General features: G+C 39.1%; 2 protein-coding genes and 1 pseudogene across 3 annotated transcripts in view; 1 reads left to right on the top strand and 2 right to left on the bottom strand.

Moving 5' to 3' along the window:
* Positions 1 to 3,040, bottom strand: part of LOC107660060 (sentrin-specific protease 2-like) — a 16,323-nt gene extending 13,283 nt beyond the window's left edge. For both annotated transcript variants that reach the window (XM_016449242.1, XM_016449243.1), the window contains exons 1-4: positions 2,710 to 3,040; positions 1,058 to 1,113; positions 846 to 952; positions 652 to 730 (exon numbers count right to left, since the gene is read on the bottom strand). In XM_016449242.1, coding sequence (XP_016304728.1) covers positions 652 to 730; positions 846 to 952; positions 1,058 to 1,113; positions 2,710 to 2,873 — 406 coding nt within the window. In that variant the 5' untranslated portion in view covers positions 2,874 to 3,040. The remainder of the gene's footprint in view (positions 1 to 651; positions 731 to 845; positions 953 to 1,057; positions 1,114 to 2,709) is intronic.
* A 998-nt stretch (positions 3,041 to 4,038) lies between these two features.
* On the bottom strand, positions 4,039 to 6,285 carry LOC107659997 (uncharacterized protein C21orf58-like; annotated as a pseudogene).
* A 946-nt stretch (positions 6,286 to 7,231) lies between these two features.
* Positions 7,232 to 21,005, top strand: part of LOC107660059 (pericentrin-like) — a 56,594-nt gene continuing 42,820 nt past the window's right edge. Inside the window, 6 exon segments of the mRNA XM_016449241.1 lie at positions 7,232 to 7,439; positions 10,461 to 10,634; positions 12,046 to 12,240; positions 18,182 to 18,331; positions 18,746 to 18,841; positions 18,936 to 20,909. Of these exon segments, the coding sequence (XP_016304727.1) occupies positions 7,392 to 7,439; positions 10,461 to 10,634; positions 12,046 to 12,240; positions 18,182 to 18,331; positions 18,746 to 18,841; positions 18,936 to 20,909 (2,637 nt within the window). The 5' untranslated portion in view covers positions 7,232 to 7,391.

Genomic DNA, 21,005 nt, shown 5'->3' with positions numbered 1-21,005 from the left:
AATGCAGTCTGTGTGAATGGCGCTTCGGCTCTTTGGATTAAGCAATGCATAAATACATGATGCTGTTTTGTTCATAATTGTTTATGCAATTTACGAAATTATATTTGATTTTTATGAGTTAATTTAGTTTAATTTAATGCACATTTTTATAGAGTTACTTGCTAAATGCGCTGCATTATTTTGCTCATTGCGCCCTCCTGTGGCCTCGGGAGACAATTAGACCTATACAATAAAGACCTATTTAATCTGCATATAAAATATTAGAAATTAGATATGTTTATTTTTTATTGTGTTTGATTGTTAAAACAAAAAATATCTGTTGTTTGTCTCAATAAATTGTGTTAATTATAAATACAGTGGTTACATTTAAAAAAAAAAAAATTCTATTGCTTTTTGTTTTAAAAAAGGTTATAAAAATGTCAATAATTATCGATACCGAACGATATGAAACATTATATCGTTGATAAATTTTTTTGCTATATCGCCCAGCCCTAACTGAGATATAGTTTTTTTTCAGGATCCTTCGATGAATATAAAGTTCCAAAGAACAAAAAAATTTGTACCGACCCCAACGTTTTGAGCGGTAACGCATGTCTGTTAAATTCTTTGCCAGATCACAGAGACATGTGGGGACAGTTAAATCACACTCACCCATTCCGTCACTCTCAATCCATGAACTCAGGCTGTTGCTGTGTATGTCATCAATACCCATAAAAGCAACCCAGCCAACCTGAGCCACCAGTGTGCAAAACAAGAAACAAGACAATGTACACAATGCATGAAACCAAGGCTGCACAAGCAATGCATGTATTTGCAATCACTTAGTGGTGATTATATGAACATACCTCCGTAAAGGTTTTCTGCTTTTCATGTTCTGCCTTTCTGTGGTGTCTTGATCGGAACAGCCCTGCAATCCCTGCAAAAGTCTTCTTGACAACCCTAATGATCACATCTGTAGAAAGATGACAGATATATGAATAAAAGCCTTGATGGTAGGTGACTGAGAATGTTAATACGGCACTGTTATTTACGTGGAAGAGCTCATCTAAATATTTACCATGTCTTGCTCTTTTGACCTCTGGATATTCTGTCACACAATCAGCGGAGTACACACTGCAACCCAAGAGAAAATGAAACGCTTCAGGTCAGTGCAACAGATGCATCAAAGGACTAGTTCACTCAAAAATGAAGAAAATGTTCTTACTCACCCTCAGGGTGTAGTAATCCAAGATGTAGTTTGTTCATCTAAACAAATTTGGAGAAATTTAGCATTACATCACTTGCTCACCAATGGATCCTTTGCAGTGAATGGGTGCCGTCAGAATGAGTGTAAAAACAGTTCATAAAAATATCACAATAATCCACAAGTAATCCACACCACTCCAGTCCATCAATTAATTTCTTGTTAAGTGAAAAGCTGCGTGTTCGTAAGAAACAAATCCATCAAAACACTTAACTTCAAACTATTGCTTCTAGGTAAAACAAGCCCTCTATCCATAATACTGCTTTCTCCAGTGAAAACGTCATCTCGCCTGAATCAGGAGAGAAATATGCACAGATCAAGCATGTCAGTGAGAGGACAACAGGGGATGGATTTTTTTTCCACTGGAGGAAGCATTATTATTGACTCATTTTCTGGCCAGAAGCAACAGTTTAAAGTTAAAACGTCTTAAAGGCAGAGTAAGTGATTTTTCAAAAACACTTTACAGCTAAAGTCTGCCTACACTGGACGCGATCAAACGACCGTTGAAAACCATTTGAAATTTGTGTCAGCACGTCATAAATAGAACCCGGCAGCAGTTTTCTGTCGGGATTTGTTGCGCCGCGCCACTCACGTTCGTAGACACGGTGTAACATTGGTTTTGCTTTGTTTCACAGAACTAATCGTTGCCTGGGTTGCGTATGTATATGTGGGGCGGAGCTATCAAAATAGGGGCAAGACCCTTTTGGGGTAGGGGCGTGTTTGTTTTGGTGATTTCAAATATCAACATTGGCTACCAGAAATCACTTACTCTGCCTTTAATGATGAATTTGTTTCTTACAAACACAGCTTTTCACTTCACAAGACATTAAGATGAACACAAGATGAACAAGTGATGTAACCCTAAATTTCTTCCAATGAAGAAACAAACTCATCTACATATTGGATGGTCTGAAGGGGAGTACATTTTCAGCAATTTTTTTTATTTTTAACTAAACTATACCTTTAATACAAAAAAAAAATCTTTCAAATAAAAGCAATAAAATGAAAATCGCTAAACCAATAGACTCTGAGGTAAACAGAAAACATCACGTCTTTCTTAAAGAACATACATATTTATACAGCTTTGCAATATTGTGCAGGCACTAACGTTAACAGAAAAGGACGTTATCTATACTCTCCATTTAACGACATCAGATCTGTAATAATTCTAAATCACAACAAACATTTCATAAATTAAATTCATGTTCGACAGTATCCTATTAATTTAATGACAAAGATGGTGACTGATTGCTGTAAGTAGACTGTCTATTGACGAATTGTTTACATTGGACTGATTCCTGCCCCTGAAGACAAATGTAATGTACTACACTGCCTATTGTTTATGTAAATGAACAAGAAACAAACTGACACCAGACAAAACAAGGCACTGTGTCTTAATTAAAACAGAAACCAATAGTAATTAGGTTTATTCAGAACCGAGGAATACAAACAGACTAATACCACACCTTTGATAGTTGCGTTTGGCGGGCCTGCTGTTCTCCAGCCGCTGCGTGTCTGTGCCCGCAGCTCGAGCTACACCGTTACAGTGCTCACTAGGCCAGGCTGCGAATTTCTCACCAGAAAAAGGCACGAAGAGCGACGATAATCCGTCAACTATCCATTCATACATCACAAACCACCACGATGAATAAGACTCCGCTTGGTTTGTTAGTGCCAGGTCTATATTGCAGGTTTTGAAACCGAAAATTTGACCCACTCGTGTTTCAAAAGCCTTCCGTGGCCGTGCGTTTCACTGATTTGTCAACTGCGACACCACACCACTGCTCGTCGGTTAGGCCCTCCCACTCTCCACTGCCGCCCAATTACCCAAGAGTGTCTGTCTGAGATTGACGTTCCTTTACAGCGCCAGTTAAGGCGCTGCAGTGCAGAGCAGCAAACAGAAAGTTGAGTTGAATTATTGAAATAAACGAACTTTTCCACAACATTCTAATTTATTGAGATGCACCTGTACTTGGTAATGATCTGGGTTCAGTGAAAGAAACAGTTTATAAAATGGAACAGACGAAATAATGTTTTATTACAAACTGCACACAGTTTAATTACTTACATTTGTATCCGTATATTACGTGTATGCTGATTTTGAATTTTTGGTAGGCTATGTGAGTAAAGCGATTAGATTTACTCATCATGCAACCAATCAGATGAGCAACTGACCATCACGTGTCTCAAAGCGGAAGAAATATCGAGTGGGTGTGCTTGTTTTACTTGATGAATGTTCTATGTCCGTTAATGTGTCTATGTCCATGGCATTCCCTCAGTTTTAGCTTCAGCTAAGCTTTATGTTGCGCATGACAGCGTTACACAATGTACTGTCTATTTAAAGTATGACAAGTAACCTTATGACTACACTACAAAGACATGAACTGTACATTTTAAAAGGGTCTGTTGTATGGCAAAACAGCCACGACTACACCTGCATACCAGGTGACTTTTTAAAAAAACATTTATATTAATTAAACCGAGCACTTATTTTGCTATTTAATATTATAATATTTAATTAATCCTTCAGTAAATACAACAAAATTAAAAATCACAACAAATCCCTATGAATAACAAAATTATGTAACTATTGAAAATTGTAAATTGATGTCAGACCTCCATGTCGATGTATCATCTGTCTTTGAAGATAAAGAGGGATCCGTCTGCCCTTGGCAATTTGTCTAGAAAAAGGTAAAAGGAAAAAAAGGTAGGCCTATTAGGTGCACTGACGTCTAATATCTTAGAAAAATATATAATATTAGTGAACAAGATAATAAAATTACCCTATGTTTACCTCAGAGTCCAAGTGGAGTCCTGGAGTTCACAGCATCAATTCCCATTCTTCAAGGCAAAACAAGTTAACATGAGAATATTATGATTATATGATTCACAATGACTGACCAGTGAATGTTTTAAACATTGAAACGTAGCACAAGATACTCATAACTAATGATGGATTAAGAGAATTATGTAGTGATTTTTTTATTTTTATGACAAAAACATTAGTACTGTACAGAATGTGTAAGACCTCACTGTAAAATCTCATGTATGTATGAACAACACATGTAAACATCACTAGGTTTCATAAATGATAAAGTTCAGTTGAGGACTTACCTAATCAACTGGAAAGGATTTCTGATCCATTTTTAAATGCATAATTAAAATAAAACAATGATTTTAAAGGTATTTTTTTATTTTATTTTATAATTATTTATTGGTATTGTTACATTGATGACTCATGTGTTTAAGGGGGGGAGATTTACAGGACCAATCACATGCTGCACTGTTGGCTGATGAGTCCCGAATTGTCCTGCTGGCATCAAAGAGGGCCAAAAAGAGTAGCCAGTTGGAGGAAGAGGTGGTACATGGGAGCTGTAGTGATGCTGATGATGGACAGCCCCTCCTCTCACTGTTGAATGAAGGTCCTAAACAACATCAAATGAGCATTCTAACGCATTACTACATATTGTAAAATGTACAGATATCAACTTGGTTTAAGCTGAACACAACATCTCTTGATGGTTACCTGCCCTGAATGTGAGGCTATAGAGGTGTGATTTGACTGATGCTTCCTCCTGGGTACACAGCCATTGGCGGAAGAGCCTTCAGCATCATATTGTGCATGATGATCTGGTGCATCTGTGCATTCTGCATGAGCATCAACTCCACCATGTCTGTCATCAGAATAATAAAGTAGAGAACTTTTGTCCAAGCTTAAATCTTGAAGTGTCGTTAAAACTCCATGTAGTACTTTATTCTTATTGGCTATATTTCAGGCATGCGACTTGAATCACTAGCTACACTACTGTTCAAAAGTTTGGGGTCAGTAAAATTTTCTGTTTAAAAAAAAAAAAGATTTTTATGTTCACTTAGGCTACATTTATAAAAAAATTTATATTATTTAAAAAAAAAATGCAGTCAAAACAGTAATATTGTAAAATATAATTTTATATAAAAATTATGTAAAATAGGAATATATTTGAATCATAAATAAAAATAATAATTTATTATCAATAAAAAATATATAAAATATTTTTTTATTAAAATCATTTGCTAAATAATTTGTCCTTGGTAAATGAAAAAAACGAAATCTTTCTGACCCCAAAACTTTGAACAGTAGTGTATTAAAAAAAAAAAATAAAAAAAAAAAATCTTGTAATTACTCTTTTGTTGGAAAGTACGTTTAGGCAAGTTTAAATGTCATAATATCACTATTACTAATTGCTTTTTTTTTTTTGGCTTAGTATACAGTACAATAACAGTTTTTTTTATTTCTGTATTTGATATATACTATATACCTTCTTTAATACTTCCTGATCTGTAGGGAAAGGTTTGTGGGGGTGGAATTTGTGCTATGAGAGGCTGTTGATGTGGTAACTGCTGGATAATGGTGGCTGGTTGTTGAGGAACCTTGTGGAAGGAGAAATATAAGTTATCAGAAGAGGGCCAGCAACATATCATTGTAACACACAATGCACACACAAATTGTCTATGTACTTGTATATTTTAGAACAGCTGTAAAGCCATTAATTGAACTGGAATAGTAAATGTAGATATTCTGTGTATGATCAAACCAGTATAACTAAAGGTGTGAACTTTTCATACAGTGTGTTGAATGATTTGAGGGGGCTGAGGGGCAGGATGAGGGAGAGGAGCAGGTGGAGGTGCAGGTGCAGGTGGTGCACTTTGGTGGATATGGATAGGAGGAACAGGCTCGAGTGGCCCGAGAAGAGGTTGATAATGATATTGAGATCCAGCCCATGTGTGTGGCCTTCCCTGATCATACAAAAAAATCACTACTGTCTGTGTACTTGTGAAAAACGCTGACCCTTCTCGTTCAATGTTGTCATTTCTCTCATTCTCCAGTCTCTAAGTATTTTAATTGACAAGTTTGGTCTCATGATAGAATGTTGTCAACAAGGAAGAAAGAATATCATGTCAGTTATGTATAACCGATAAATATTTATCACATTAAGCCAACTTACCTTTTCCAACATCTTCAGTCTCAGCCTTGTCATTTGGTCAACCACTGGGTCTGCCATTTTAAAAACACTTCGTAGATACGTTTAATTAATTATTGTCCATGTTTGCTGTAGAAGGGTGTCTGTTGTCAGAATATATCTGTGTTGCAGAGTTCTTTGCCCAACACTCAAGTTGCTAAGTTACATTAGAAATACAGACCGAGGCTCTTTTGTTTATGGTGGACCCATAGTAAAGTACTCTAAAATAAAATAAATAAATGGAAGAACATATTGCAGCTTCCAACGAAATATATTGAATTTGTATTTTAGGAAAACCTCAAAATGTAATAATAGAAAGGGTATGGAAACTTTATTATTATTATTTACAAAATCAATTATGTGTAATTTGAGCATTTATAAATATGGAATAATAATAAAATAATAATTACTTGTTATGTAGAATTGAAATTTCTAAATACTGTTATATATTTTTATACCTTTATACTCCAAATAAAAGGTAATGATTATATTTATCATCTTTGTTTATTATTCAGTACTTATAATATTATATTCTCAAAGTGTGTTATATTAAACTGGCGATACAATTTATGAGACTGTGCCTTATATTATTAGTGAAGAAAACAACTTTTGTTACGTCGATTCAGCTGTCGTTACTGCTTAATCTTATTCACCCGGACTTTTACCCGCGTCTCTCATTTGTCAATCACATCCACTATCGGAAACACGACTACCACAACAAATACACAGCCCACGGAGGATGTCATTTCTCACTATCCTGCACAGCAATAGGCTCTAGACGTTGTCAATCAAAGGGTCATGCTTGCACTCGCTTTCTAATTGGTCATTCAGGCCCAATGCATTTAAAGGAGGGCGTTTTAAAAATAGCAGGTGTATTTCTGCAACAAGAAATGTCATTGGCTGACAAGTTCACATCCTTTGTTCTAATAGGTTCTCGCTGACTGTCAATCTGATAAAGGCGGGGATAAGCAAGCACACTTCGCGGCCATGTTGAAAATTACACTGACAGTTACTCCTTAGGAAAATCTCTGAACTCACAAAACATTACAAAAAATTCGTTTAAGGAGTTTTAGAGAAACGCAGTTTCAGTCTGATTGGCGTCCCCTTGAGTGTTTCCTTCATTCCCATGAAATTCCTTGATCCAGGAAATGGATCAGGATGAAAGGCAGAGAAAATTAGAAGCCGGACGAGCAAAGGTAAGCGCTAACATTAGCAGAGTAACTACATAGGCTAGTTGTGAATTTGAATATTCTTTTGTTGTTCGTTTTGTCTGTAATTATATCAACTACCACATTTATTTATATGTTTTTTCTTGCTTTTATTTGAGATCCGCTTGTATTTCGGACAGCCACAGATGTCACAGTCACTCCCATTGTTCTTGCTGCACAATGTCTTATTATAAAACTTGTTCGTATGAGCAACTACTCAGCCCGACTCAATTTATCAGTGTATCTGTGCCCAACTTTCTCATAATTCACTGTGATGAGTTTTTGATTAATATCATGTCATATTCATAATGGACAAAATGAAGCTTGAACTCCAAATTTCTTCTGAGTGTATGTCGTTTATTTGCACTGGTTCACGAAATCAGAGCAGCCTTCCTCAGCTGGAAGTTTTGCGCTTTTTTTGTTGTTTTTGGTAATATGTAGCTTTGGGTATTTGTTTAGTTTGCGTTTAAATTTGGGGTAAATGTTTGTTGGCGTTGCAGCAAAAGCTTTTTTTTTATGCTTATGTTAGGCTGTCTTATGTTGCAAATAAAGTTCGATTTGCTGAGAGGAATCTGATACAGCTCTGTCTCTAGGCAGGATCAGTGCAGCTCACAGGTATCTACAGTATATATTTAGCGTAAGAGAGCTTTGACGGGAACTGCACTTTATCCGCAATGAGAGGACAGCAAAAATGAAGTGGCATCTTCTCGTTTTGTTAGGCGTTTCTTTGCCTCGTTTTGAAGGACAAACGCTTCAAATGATGTAAACAACACGATATTGGCTACATTCATTAACTAAATACTTTCTCATATTGTTGGATGATAATATTCAGTCCACAGAAGAATACTGACTGTTATTTATAAAGAGACCTGTAGGAGGCACCACACGATTAAAGTCTCAACATTGCAAGGATGCATTTCAGTTCTCATTAAAGGGGTCATATGATGCTTTTTTAAAGATCATTATTTTGTGTATTTGGTGTAACAGAATATGTTGACATGCTTTAATGTTCAAAAAACACATTATTTTTCAAATACTGTACATTATTGTAGGTCCTCTATGCCCCGCCTCTCTCAAACGCTTCGTTTTCTACAAAGTCCCTCCTTCCGACAAGTGCAGTCTGCTCTGATTGGCCAGCTGACCCAGTGCATTGTGATTGGCCGAACACCGCAAGCACTCGTAGGAAATGTAACCCCCCTTACCATAATCGCGAGCTTCATCTTTCAAAATAAATGTAAAGACAGAGCCCGAAAGGGGAACAGAGTCGCGTGACAGACACAGTGATGAAGCTGGTATGTGTTTGTGATGTGACTCTCTCTCTCGCTCTCTCTCACTCTCAGAAAGGAAAACTTGAAATCGCATCATATGACCCCTTTAAATGAATTGTGTAGTCATTTGCTCACCCCAATGTTGTTTTATACCCATGTTGTATTTATTTTATGCAGGGCACACAAAAGTAAAAAAAAAAATAATAATTTAAAGTTGGAAAAAGTTCTAAGTCATCTTTTGTGTTCCATGGAAAGCAGTCATTACTAATTTGTAGCATGTGTTTGAGTATTGACAAAATTCTAATCTTATTTTGTGGCAGCTTTTTTGTTTTTGTTTAATTGTCACACTTACATTTTTTTATTTAAAAGTTTATTAAAATGGAATGAAACTACTTGTTTGTCTATAATATTCAACTCTGATTTGAACCAAACTGTCTCTTGCAATTTCAACAAATCCTCATCTATCTACATCTTGCGCTTGCACTGGATCCATACTGTCAAACTCTGAATTTCATCTTGTAACTTCAGCCACATGAAATGCATTAATATTCAAGCATTTAACATTAGTTTATGGGATGTTTCTGGATTGTTGTGAGTTGGTGGATTAATTTAGCTCAAAGATGAACCAGTTCTAGAGTGACTAGCTGGTTGCCATGGCTTTTGTTAACTGGTCAGCAATCAACTATCTGCCCATAACACAGCTTTGCTAACTTCAGTTGCCAATTTCTTTTAAAGTTGACAAAAAAAGCAATATTATATTTATATTAGATCTTATTTATATTTAATTCTGATATGCACACCATTTTAGTTACCAGTGGATGCTGCATAGAGTGGCCCGAATATTGCATGTAAGCTGCTGTTCTAGATGCCATTTGTGGCTCATGGTCCCCCAGGCTCTCTTCATAACATCTTATGTGATTTGACAGTCAGTGGGTGGAACACAAACTGATTCCATACATGTTTATGAAAGCAGGTCAAATGTAATCCAGTGGAATAGCCTGCTCTTGCGTTTTTTCAGGTGTATTCATAGTCGGATCTAGATTAGAGGGTTAGTCCAGAGGGCAGCTTCAAGTTTGGTCACAGTATACATGTTTATGTGCATGGTTTATGTGCATTCGCTCCTCCTCTTTATTTTTTCTTTTCAATTTGGTTTTCTGCAGATCACATCTCTCCACTTGGTGGTCTTAATGTTTTCATAGTTGTAGACCTGCCCAGGAATCATATGACGTTCTGTTTGGTTGATGGATTGCTGTCATGTGACTAATTTAACAGCCTTAGGGGTTTTGCTGATGTTTGTTCATGGAAGCACTATTGTCATATTTGGTCCAGCAGGGCTCATTTGAGCTTGCTTTTAATCTGGAATAAGCTTCTTAAACCAGCTGTGAGAAACATCTCCTGCAGAATTGTGCGTGTTTCAAGCGTCACCATGTTTCCATGCTTGACGATCAGGGATTGTCCAAAAAAGAAGAGGATGATGATTTTTTTAGTAGATGAAGAACCCATTGTTTTGGATGTCCGCTTTTTAAACCTGTTTTTCTTGCTGTTGTCTTTCACATTATGGACTAAAGATGAAGATGAATTTGGCTTATTTTATTTGGATTAATTGTGAGATGTCAATCATGCATCCATTTGACTTTTGACATGGCTCGTGTTTAAAGCCGAGCACAATGCTGATTCTATGTTCTTGCTATCTCATCCTGATGTACGTTTCCCTCTACCTGTCTCTCAACCTCTGGCGCAGCTTGCTCACTTTAGACAGCGCCGGGCAAAAAGCGAAAGTTCGAGCTCGCAGAAAAAGACGCCGAAGAGGAAGGGCCAAACTGTCCAGACGAATGACTGGTCAGCGCAAGATTGCCACCTAGAGGAACCAGAGACAGACGATTGTCATGGAGAGATCAACAAGGAATACTCAGAGGTTTGCTTTTAATTTTAAAAAGTCTATATGTAAGAATTTTCATGTCTTAATCTCTTTTTTTTTTTTTTTTGCCAATGTGTGAACAATTGTAACAAAACTTAAACAAGACCTTCTCCGACTTCCTAGGTTGTCTTTGAAAGCCTGTAGATTGATTTTTAAATGAAGGACTCGTGATGTTTTTGCCGGGAAAAATCAAAACGTTGTGACATGTACATGCATGTCTGAGAGCCTCTCTTCCGTTCTGACACATTAATCGAATATTTATACAATGTTCAGATTAATACCAAAAAAGGTTTTCCACACTGTAATGTCAATGTGCCATGCAAAGAAAAGGGATTCAGACTATAGTCTCACATAGCCACATCTAAATAGTCTGTAGTCTTAAGTATACTTTATGATAAAACTATCACAACGGTGTAATTTCAATTACCTCATCTGTCGACATGATGCTGGTGAATTGCAAAGCTTGTGTAAACATATCGACATCGATATGATCAGATGCTTTCTTAACCACAGTTTTCTCACCGCTGTCATTTTTCATTAACAATACATTGATGAAGTAATTTCCAACTACTTTTTACTTTGAAAGAGAACTTCACGGTGAATATTTCAGGCCACTGAATCACATTTAGTCTCTTGTAAGTTATGTGTGCACAAGTCCGAGCATGAGCAAATGAGTTGCTGGTTGCAGTTCACTTAATGGCCACCACTAGTAAGGGTTTCTGAATTCTGCATACTTGACTTCTATTTTAAAGTCATATCATGAAGAGTCCAATTTTAATTTGAGATAAAGAAGTTTGATTTATGAAAAAAAAAAAATACTTCAGAACTAAAAACTTGCTGCTACCTAGTGAAGTTTATTAAAACTAAGCTGCAAAAATGAGCAAAAAACTTCTGTAGCTTTGTGGCACCAGTCAGATGCAACAGTCACAGAGATGCAATAAGGAGAAAGCAGAATAGATGCTATTTTTCTTAAATGCCAGAAAAACTAAATTTTCTAAAGTGCGTATTCTTCTAGCTGAGTTTAGTTTTTATCAAGGTTCCTGATCTTTAAAAAACTGTTCATTTATAAGGGTTTTAGAGATGTAGAAAATGGTCATTATAAACTGAAATATGGCACACATTTTACTAGAATATATGTATGATATGACTTCTGTTAGAAATGGGTCAGTTTATGCTTTCACTTCATTGACTTTGAGGGCTTGGCTGCTGCTTTACATGCCATTTAGACATTAAGCCTACGAAGTCACATGCAAATAGCATGTGCACACCACTACAGCAAATTTCAAATCTATAGCATGCATATCTGTGTTCCCACCCCATCTGAAAATAGGTCAGTTAGCATAACATGGCTAGGGGCAATGTAGTCATGGTAACTGTAGAAAATATGCATGTTTGTCTGAACGTTTAGGCATCACTCAGACCTGATGGCACAGAGAGCAGTGTTCCAGAGGTCCTTCAGTGCAGCAGAGAGGAGGATGAAACTGATGCCTCTGCCAGAGACCCAGAAGAGGACCTCTGTTCAGAGTCAGAGCTGCCCGATCAAGCAGAGGATAAACTTGCAGGAATGATTATAGTTGCACATACTGACAAAGAACAACTAAAGGTAAACCTTTACCCTTTAAGGAACACACAAGACAGATCTTACAATGGACCTTTTTACATTTCTGGGTTTCTCAGCAGCAGAAGTCATCATAGTTGGGTAAACGTCTATAGCAGTGAATTGGAGCCTACCACAAATATAATTTTTGCATTCCCATTTGCTCAAATAGCAAAAGAAAAAATCCATGAAAGTGTTTTCATGACTTTCAAAAAATGGAAAAAAAATAGAGAGAGACTGATAACGGCAGTCAGTAGAGAGAGCGATGTCAAATTTACCTTCACTCCCATAGACACGGTGTTAGAAATATCGCATTAGCGTTAAATAGTTTTCTGTAATTTGATGCAAAGGAAATGTAATGCAAAGTATAGTGTTATAAAATAAAAAAAAATTAAAATGCAAAAAACTTTGGAGGATTCATGATGCTGATGACTGATGAGACGCGTCATCACAGTCTTGTGAAAAGGGTCCATTGCAGTTCTGTTTCATTTCTCCTGACTGCCAGAGGCAGTGCTAAGCACTAGTGGATAATCGCAACGTTAGGTAGATCGGTCGAGAAAAATGTCAACAAGGTGTCACATCAATGTCATGACGCAAACCGCTCTGCACTGCCATCAGGGGCCTGTTCTTCGTACGTCGCTAACTCGGTTAGCTGGATTTGATTGTTGACGATTTGGCATGATCTTGGATTGTTTGGTTCTTTAAAGCTCATCCCGGAGTTGCTGTCATAGCAACAGGTCCGTACGCTTAAACCTGCTCGGGAGCAGGCTTATTTCATGTAAACTGGATTAGATTGCATCTTTTTAAGCAGAACTGATACTTAAAATCTATCCCAGCCACCGCTACTTTATTACAGGAGTATCCTACTAATCCAGGGACAATCATTTAAAAATAATAATCATTTAAAAATTAATTTAAAGATAATATAATAATGTTGTGTAGTCTTTAATACTACAGACACAGCCAGTTTTACTCACTGAAAGATTTATTCGTCATAAAATTATTACTTCATAATTGTATTCGAGTCTTACACACATGCTATACAGATAATGTAGTCGTGCATTAATTTGAGTGATGACAGCTATTATGGGAGTGGCTTGATGGAGCGCAGGAGATGCAGATAACATGATCTTGACCCTTAAGAAACTTGAATTAATGCTGTCACGTAACAAATCTGTTCAAATATAAAATTTAATTAATTGCTAATTACTACATTGAAATAAAAATGTAAAGCCTGCACAAATATTAGAAATCGTGAATATAAATAATTGGGAATCATGTAAAAAAAAATGTAAGAAAATAAAAACAGTGCACGTTTCATTTATCTATTATACCATTTATGTAGTTTTGTTCACTTGGCTGTTTCCTTATAAAAGTTTTTCGTCGGGTGTCTTTTTTAATTATATGATGTCATTACGTTGCTGTCTTGCCGCCAGCCAATCGCTGCATTGCTGATAGTGGTTTCGAGTATCGATACATAGCCCCTTTTAAACCAACCCATGAACGTGCAATTATCTCCGATAACTCAATCCAGCCATACTAATCATCAACAACAGGTGCATTCGAAGAACCGAATTAGCCAGATCCTGATTAGCGCGATGATATCATCTTGGATGGGACATTTCATCTCGGATGTAATAAGCAACGTACGAAGAACGGGCCCCTGGACGGATAAATATCAGATTCTGAGTGTTTTCAAGATTACAATCTTCTGGTTCTATCCAAGGATTTTTTCCTTCAACCTCCCGGGCTGGTATTATTACAGTGTGAGTACCTACGGTGCGGATGGATTCATGGCTCACGGTTCGCTTGTCTCCCGACTTTCCACAGAGTTGCAAATTGTCCAAGCACACTTCTTCCCGATGATGGAAACGATCGCTGCCCTTCGTGCTTAGGGGTTCAGCATCTAAAAGAGGCTCTGACTGATCCATGTTCGCATTGTAGTATACTTCCAATGTCCGAGAGACCGCTTCGCCTCACCGAACTGGATCCTAATTCGACTGCTAACCTGGCACAATATGACTCAGCCCTGCGGCGTGTTCAAAAACGAAGCGCATCAGCGGCTGCTGGCGCTCCGACAGCAAAGATGACGACTTCGGAAAGATCAAAAAGATCAAAAAGGTCAAAGACAGCCTGTACTCTAGCTTCAGTGGCAGAGGCTGATTCCATTGGAGTGGGGCGGGCACCTGAGATCAAACAGCCAGTAGCAGCATTGGTTGTATCACCTGATGAAGCACCAAGAGGCAGTGTATGCTGCCAAAGTGCACAATGTGGACGTACTGATGCATTGTTGAAGAAGGCGTACGAGTCAGTAGCCTATATAACTCGAGCAGAAAATGCTATCTGCCAGCTGCTGCTTGCCAGCAACACCACCTTAGAGTCATCAAATGCAGACACTAAAGTACTTCAGTTCCTTCAGACTGCTCTATTGGCTATGGGGCATGTGACTCGTGAGCTGGGAACACTCTCCGCAACACTTCTAACAGCTCGGCGCCAGGTATGGCTTGCTCAGGCAAGATTAGCTGAAGAAGACACTGAGGGAACTGCCAATTGTGCTGGGACATCTTTTTGGCCCCAGTGTCTCTGAGGTTTTAGAGAAGAGAATGAAGTTATCCGAAGCCACACAAAGCTGACTTGGACCCCACGGGCACCCTCTTTTAGGATGCCACCGGTTCCCGCTCATCCATGCTACTTAATTGCAGAGTAGCGACTGCGCCACCACAATACTTCTAAACCTCAGATACCACCATGACAAAGAGTGGCTGAAGAGGCCCTGGGACGTCGCAGTTTTCACCATCAGGGGGGACCACAGCCCCCCACAGTTACTAAAGCTGAAACCATGAAATTCTCAGGCCAGCAGTCGGTCGTTTCTCAGTACAACATCTAGATTACTGGAGAATGTCAGTGTGCGACCCCTGGGTTCTGGCAACTGTGAGCAGGCGATACACTTTACAGTTCCGACACCAGCGTCCAAAGTTTACAGGAATCCTTCTAACAGTTGTCAAGGATCCGTCCAGTTCTATTGCCCTGTCACTAGAAATGTGTTCGCTGTTGCAGGAAGAAGCCATAGAAAATCTTGGAAAATCTTCCTCCCCTCAGTCAGAGGGATGGGTTTTACTCCACATCCTTTCTCATTCCGAAGAAGGATGGAGGTTTTTGGCCAATTCTGGATCTGCATTGCTTAAATGTGTTCCTAAAGTCTCTTCCTTTTCGTATGTTACACACAGTCAACATTCTTCGGTCTGTAATGGAAGGAGACTGGTTTGTGAGTGTGAACTCATACTTTCATGTCCCCATTGCTCCCCACCACAGGAAGTTCCTAAGATTCAGCTTTCAGGACCAAGCATACTAGTTCAGAGTTCTGCCATTCGGTCTCTCTCTGGCCCCTCGTGTATTTACAAGATGCATGAGTGCAGCCCTCTCTCCTCTCTGGACCAAAGGCATGAGGATCCTTCCCTATTTAGGTGATTGGTTGCTTTGTGACCCAACAAGGCAACATGCTCTACACAACACCAGGATTTTGCTGGGATGTATTCAGACACTGGGTCTTACTGTGAATGACACGAAGAGTCATTTGGTTCCAGTACAGTCCATAATGTTAATTGGCATGACACTAAACTCTCTCACAATGTCTTCCACACTGTCACATGCTCGAACAGACTCTATTTGTTACTTACTAACCCGTTTTCGACTGGAGTCAAAAATTCCTTATGGCGTCCTTCAACAACTATTTGCTGCTACATCCGTGATCCCACTGGATTTGCTTCCAAAGGTGGAGCAACAGACTTGACTCTGTGAGACATCGTCATCATATGGATGTGGTTTCTTCAGCTTGTGCCCGGACTTTGAAACCCTGGAAATGTTAACATTTCTTAGGACCGGAGTGCCACTAGGAGTTGTGTGTTCTTGTTGGGAAGTGATCACAACAAAAGCTTCATCAACTGGATGGAAGAGACCGTGGATCCAGAGGGGGATCAGCGGTCGTTCGTCACCAAAGGAAACCTTGGAGCACATCAGTGTCCTGGAATTGAAAGAAGTGTACCTAGCACTACAACACTTTTTGCCACATTTAATAGGTCGCCATGTGCTGATCAGGTCCGACAACACATCGACAGTGTTTCACTTGAATCACCAGGGCGGGACCAGGTCTCTTGCATCCTTTCAGCTAACTCGCAAAATATCTCAAATGGTCTCCGTATTGGCTAGTCTCATTAAAGGCAGTTAATCTCACAGGATCAGACAATCAAGTAGCGAATGCGTTATCCAGGGATCTGCTGTCCCCTGGGGAATGGAGGCTTCACCCGGAGGTAGTACAGCTGAATTGGCAGCAGTTTGGCAAGGCATTGGTTGTCCTGTTGAGTTGACCACTCATTGCCGCTGGTTTGTGAGGATAGAAACATCCAGTCCATTGGGTCAGAATGGGACGAGACCCAGCTCGTCTTCAGCTTTGGGTTTGGCCAATGGGTCATGAAAATGATTCAAGTAACTTTTACTTCATTACCCCTCTAGTTAAACAAAATTATATTCCAAGTGCACCACACATGAAGTTGTCAACATGATGTAAACGTTAAACAAATGTAACTTTGTCACTCGGAATGCACGAGAAGTGTTCCGAGGCTGAGCTACTGCGGTTTATATCCTTGTGGACACATTTTTCTTGACCTATCTAGCTGATGTTGCGATTATCCACTAGTGCTTAGCACCGCCTCTGGTGGTCATCCGGAATTCACAGAACCACAGTTGCATACGTAACTAGCGTTTTCCATTGCTTTTATGCACGTTTAGCACATTTCTGCCCATCCATGAGATCAGAAGCTGAACAGGCAAAGCCAAAGAAAATAAAATTGATTTGGCAATATGTATTTTGTTTGCCAATAATTTTATTTATTTATTTGTAGTAAATGCACTTTATTTATTTTATTTATTTATTTTTATTTCTGTCAAGCTAATCCCAGCTGTGTGGTAACCATGTCTAAAGCCGCGGTCACACTGCACTTTTCGCTCCATTGACTTCCATTCATACGCATGCGAATGTGTCAGACCGGAAATGCAAGCCCATGCGAAAAGTTTTCGCATTTCGCTGCGTTCCAAAGTTCAAACTTGGTGAACTCTGGCCTGCGAATTCGCATCACGTGGCACCGTGTGACCAACGGCAGATCGATACGTCACAGCATGACCTCGTGTCTGAATTAAAAGAACATAAATTTAAAACTGCAGCACTGCAGGAAAGTGGAGTAGAGTTTTACATTTTAGATGTATTATAATTTGTTACATGTTGAATTTAAGTTTTTAAAAAGATGCTGCACATCTTTTTGACGTCATATAACGACCGTTGCAGCATGCAAAAAATTTTGCATGCTCAAAGTCTAGTGTGACCGTGGCTTAACACTCTTTTCTCAAATAATTTTGTATTGAATGGTTCACTTGAAATTTGAAGTGTGTCTGTGTGTGCAGCAATATGCTTTTTTTTTTTTTTCATGAAACTGCCATTATCCTGAAATAGAACAGAGAAAGATTCTCTCCAAACTGGATTACATCTGTCCGTTTGAATGGATTAATTCGTGGTCATGTTTACGCACACATCTAGAAACCTGAGGCAGAGTTCTGCTTTCTGGAGCATAGTGTTTACCATAATTGGTTTGCTTGAATTTTAGAGAATTCATTTTTAAAGCCTCTTTTGATGGTGCAGAGGGAAGGGTAAAACCAATTAGATTCCATGGATGAGGTTAAACGTATCCTCATTCCATGTGTTCATTCCACTCATGGATTTAAGAATTATGTTTTCGTGCTCCAAGAAGCCTAGATTTTTAGGTGCCAAAAAGTTTTTGCATTTATTCTGTATAATGTAGCTCGTTGGCTAGAGTCCAGTTTAAAAATATTGTAGTTGTGAATGTTATTTACAGATACTTAAAAGAATAATGTTGAAATTACTTAATTATTCACACAGCGATTACAGGCTGCAGTAGAAAAACGGAATGAGATCATATCACAGCTTAGTGAGAACCTGCAGGTGGCGCTGCAGAGCAGAGACCAGGTACAGCTGGAGGCACAGCAGCTCACTGGTCAGATTCAGGCACTACAACAGCAGCTACAGCAGGTAAAGTTCATACATTTATTAAAAAAAGAAAAGTCCCAATCTTGCCTCAAGTCCTCAGCACTGATTCATTCAAACAGACCCTATTTAATTTTAATGGAGTGCTTTATAACTTAAAGCGATCGTCAGATTTGTGATCTTAAGAATGAATAATGTTTAGGTTGTAAAGAATAAAATGGAAAAATGCTGGTCTCTGTTAGACATGAAAAATGATGACTATTGTTGACTTCTGCTAACATCCTTGATCCTCTGAATATGGAGAGTCCAAAATGACTTGGCCTCCCTAATGGCCAAATGAACAAAACCTGTTAGTTCTTAGTCCCCATTGTGTAGCAAATTGGTTATTTTTGTTCTTGTTGTTCATAATGGAACACAACAGGAGGAGTCTAAATGAATGAAATGTAAAACTACTTGCAGGCTAAAGAATATCTACGTAGCAAAAGTCAAGGGAGTGTGGATCTGACCCAGGCTGTTCAGAATCGGCTGCATGTACAATTGGAGGAGTCGCAACCGGTTAGGACACGTGTCTTTTTAATAGTCAAGCTTGTCATTGAAGCAAAATATGCACTTTTGTTTTATCAACATGTATGTTACATTTGTTTTATAGATGACCAAGGAGCAACAGTGCCTTTTGGCCCAAAAAGAAACTGAGATCACAGACCTGCAACAGAAATTGTGTGTCATGGAAAAATCCCTCTCTCAGCTTCAACATGCCTTTACCCAGAGAAGTGGTGATCAAAAAGATCTAAGACTTGACCAACATGGTAGTTTAGATTTATCCACTGTCAGCCCTCTGTTCCCAGACAACAGTCTTGACTCAGACTCTGAAGCTTTAATGCAAAGCTTTAGAGCTGAGCTAGAGGAAGAGCGTAAGAACAGCCAGCGAGCTCAAGAACAAGTAGAAGCATTTCAGAAGAGGGTACAGAGTCTGGAGAGTGAGAAGACCCTGATGGAAGCTCATCTGGCTGCAGTTAATGAAACACAAGCCCAGGAAGCCCAGAAATATAAAGCAGAGAAAGATAAACTGAACCAAGAAATGGCTAGATTAGATAACCTTGTGAAGGAGCTTCAAAATCGTCTTCATGAAGAGGAGGAGACGGGACGCCATATGCGTTCCAAATATGAAGCCGATATTTCCAATTATGATCTCAGGCTTCAGACTCTGGAGGAGGAAAGGGAATTGAATGTAGCCCAGCTAACCGAAGCTCATGAGGCTGCTCTTAGTCGCCTGCAGAAGGAGCACTCTGATGAGATCCATCGCATCCAGGAGCTTCTGAACCAGGCCCAAAGTCAGCATACCGATTCTCATCATAATGTTTCCAAAAACTTTGGTGCAGACGTAACCTGGAAAAAAGTCTCCAAAGAGCTTTACAATGAGGAGACAGCCACTGAGAGTGCAGGCAGAGATGACTATAGTTTTGACGTCCCTGCAGGGGGTTTCCAGGATGTTCTGATGGAACGTTACTTGGCCTCTGAAGGGCCTCAAGAAAGCTCATTAATTGAAGGGAGTATGGAGGAATGTAGCCTGATGGAAAACTCTGAGACGTCCAGGTTTGAGCTAGACAGTGAGGTAATATTTCACGCTTCAGATGTCCCTAACAATGTCACATCTGATGGTGATAAGTCAGAGCCAAGACTGTCTGTAGTTCATAGCATTGAAGTGCCCCAACCTGATGAAATGTCCTTCACTGATGCCCAGTGGCAAAACTCAACCTCAGTTGTTGAAGAGCTGAATGATAGCGCAGGCACTGTGGACTTGGCAAAAGAGCTTCTAATCCAGCAGTGCCGAGACCTGTCAGAGCAGTTAGAAGAGCAGGAACGACAGCTCGAGGTTCTTCAAGAGGAGGTTCAGCACTCTGCTGAGGAGGTTGAGGAGGCACGGGAGCATTGGAGCAAAGCTTCAGAGGAGCTTGAAGAAGCTAAGTGGGAGCTGGAGATGGAACGTGAGAAAAGAATTCAGTATGAGGAAGTTATCAGCCAGAAAATGCATGAAGAAGACAACTTCAAGAACGTACTGAGTCACCTGCAGACCCAGAAACAGCTGCAGCTTCAAGACAATGAAAGGTTAATGCCTGACAACACTGACTCCAATAAGACCTCAATCTTTTTATCTATAGAGGAGTTGTTAAAGGAACTAAAGGAGGAAAATGCCCAATTGGTGCTACAGCTCAAATGTCAGGAGCAGCTAGTGAAGGATGTCCATGAGCAGAAACCAGCATTGGACTCTATAAATAGTGAGCTTTCCTCTTTGCAAGCTCAGAGAGATGAATTTCTACTTCAGCTGGAGCAACAAAGGGAAAAAAACCAAGCTACTTCAGTGCTGCTTGGTCAAAGGACCTTGCAGGTGGACCAAGCCAATAAAGAGCTTCATCAGCTTAAAGCTGAAGTGGAAGAGAAAGTTGGAAGGTTGCAGAACTTGGAGAAAGAGAAGACAGACCTTGAATCTAAGCTAATGTGCCTTAAAGAGAACCTCAACAACATGGAAGAGGAGAAAGCTACCCTTGAAAGATGTCTCCAAGCTTTGGAGGACCAAGCAAAGAGCATGGAGGTGGTTCTAGAATCAGAACTGAAGAACTTTGAGGTTTGAATCTTAATTGCTCTTTTGAAATGTAGTTTATATTTAATGTATAAACCACAATATGTGCTGCTGGTTCAAGTATAGTAACAAGAACGAACA

The sequence above is a fragment of the Sinocyclocheilus anshuiensis genome, unplaced genomic scaffold, assembly GCF_001515605.1.
Source record: "Sinocyclocheilus anshuiensis isolate Anshui unplaced genomic scaffold, SAMN03320099.WGS_v1.1 scaffold55, whole genome shotgun sequence".
Taxonomy (NCBI): Eukaryota; Metazoa; Chordata; class Actinopteri; order Cypriniformes; family Cyprinidae; genus Sinocyclocheilus; species Sinocyclocheilus anshuiensis.
This window is presented reverse-complemented; position numbering and strand designations above follow the sequence as displayed.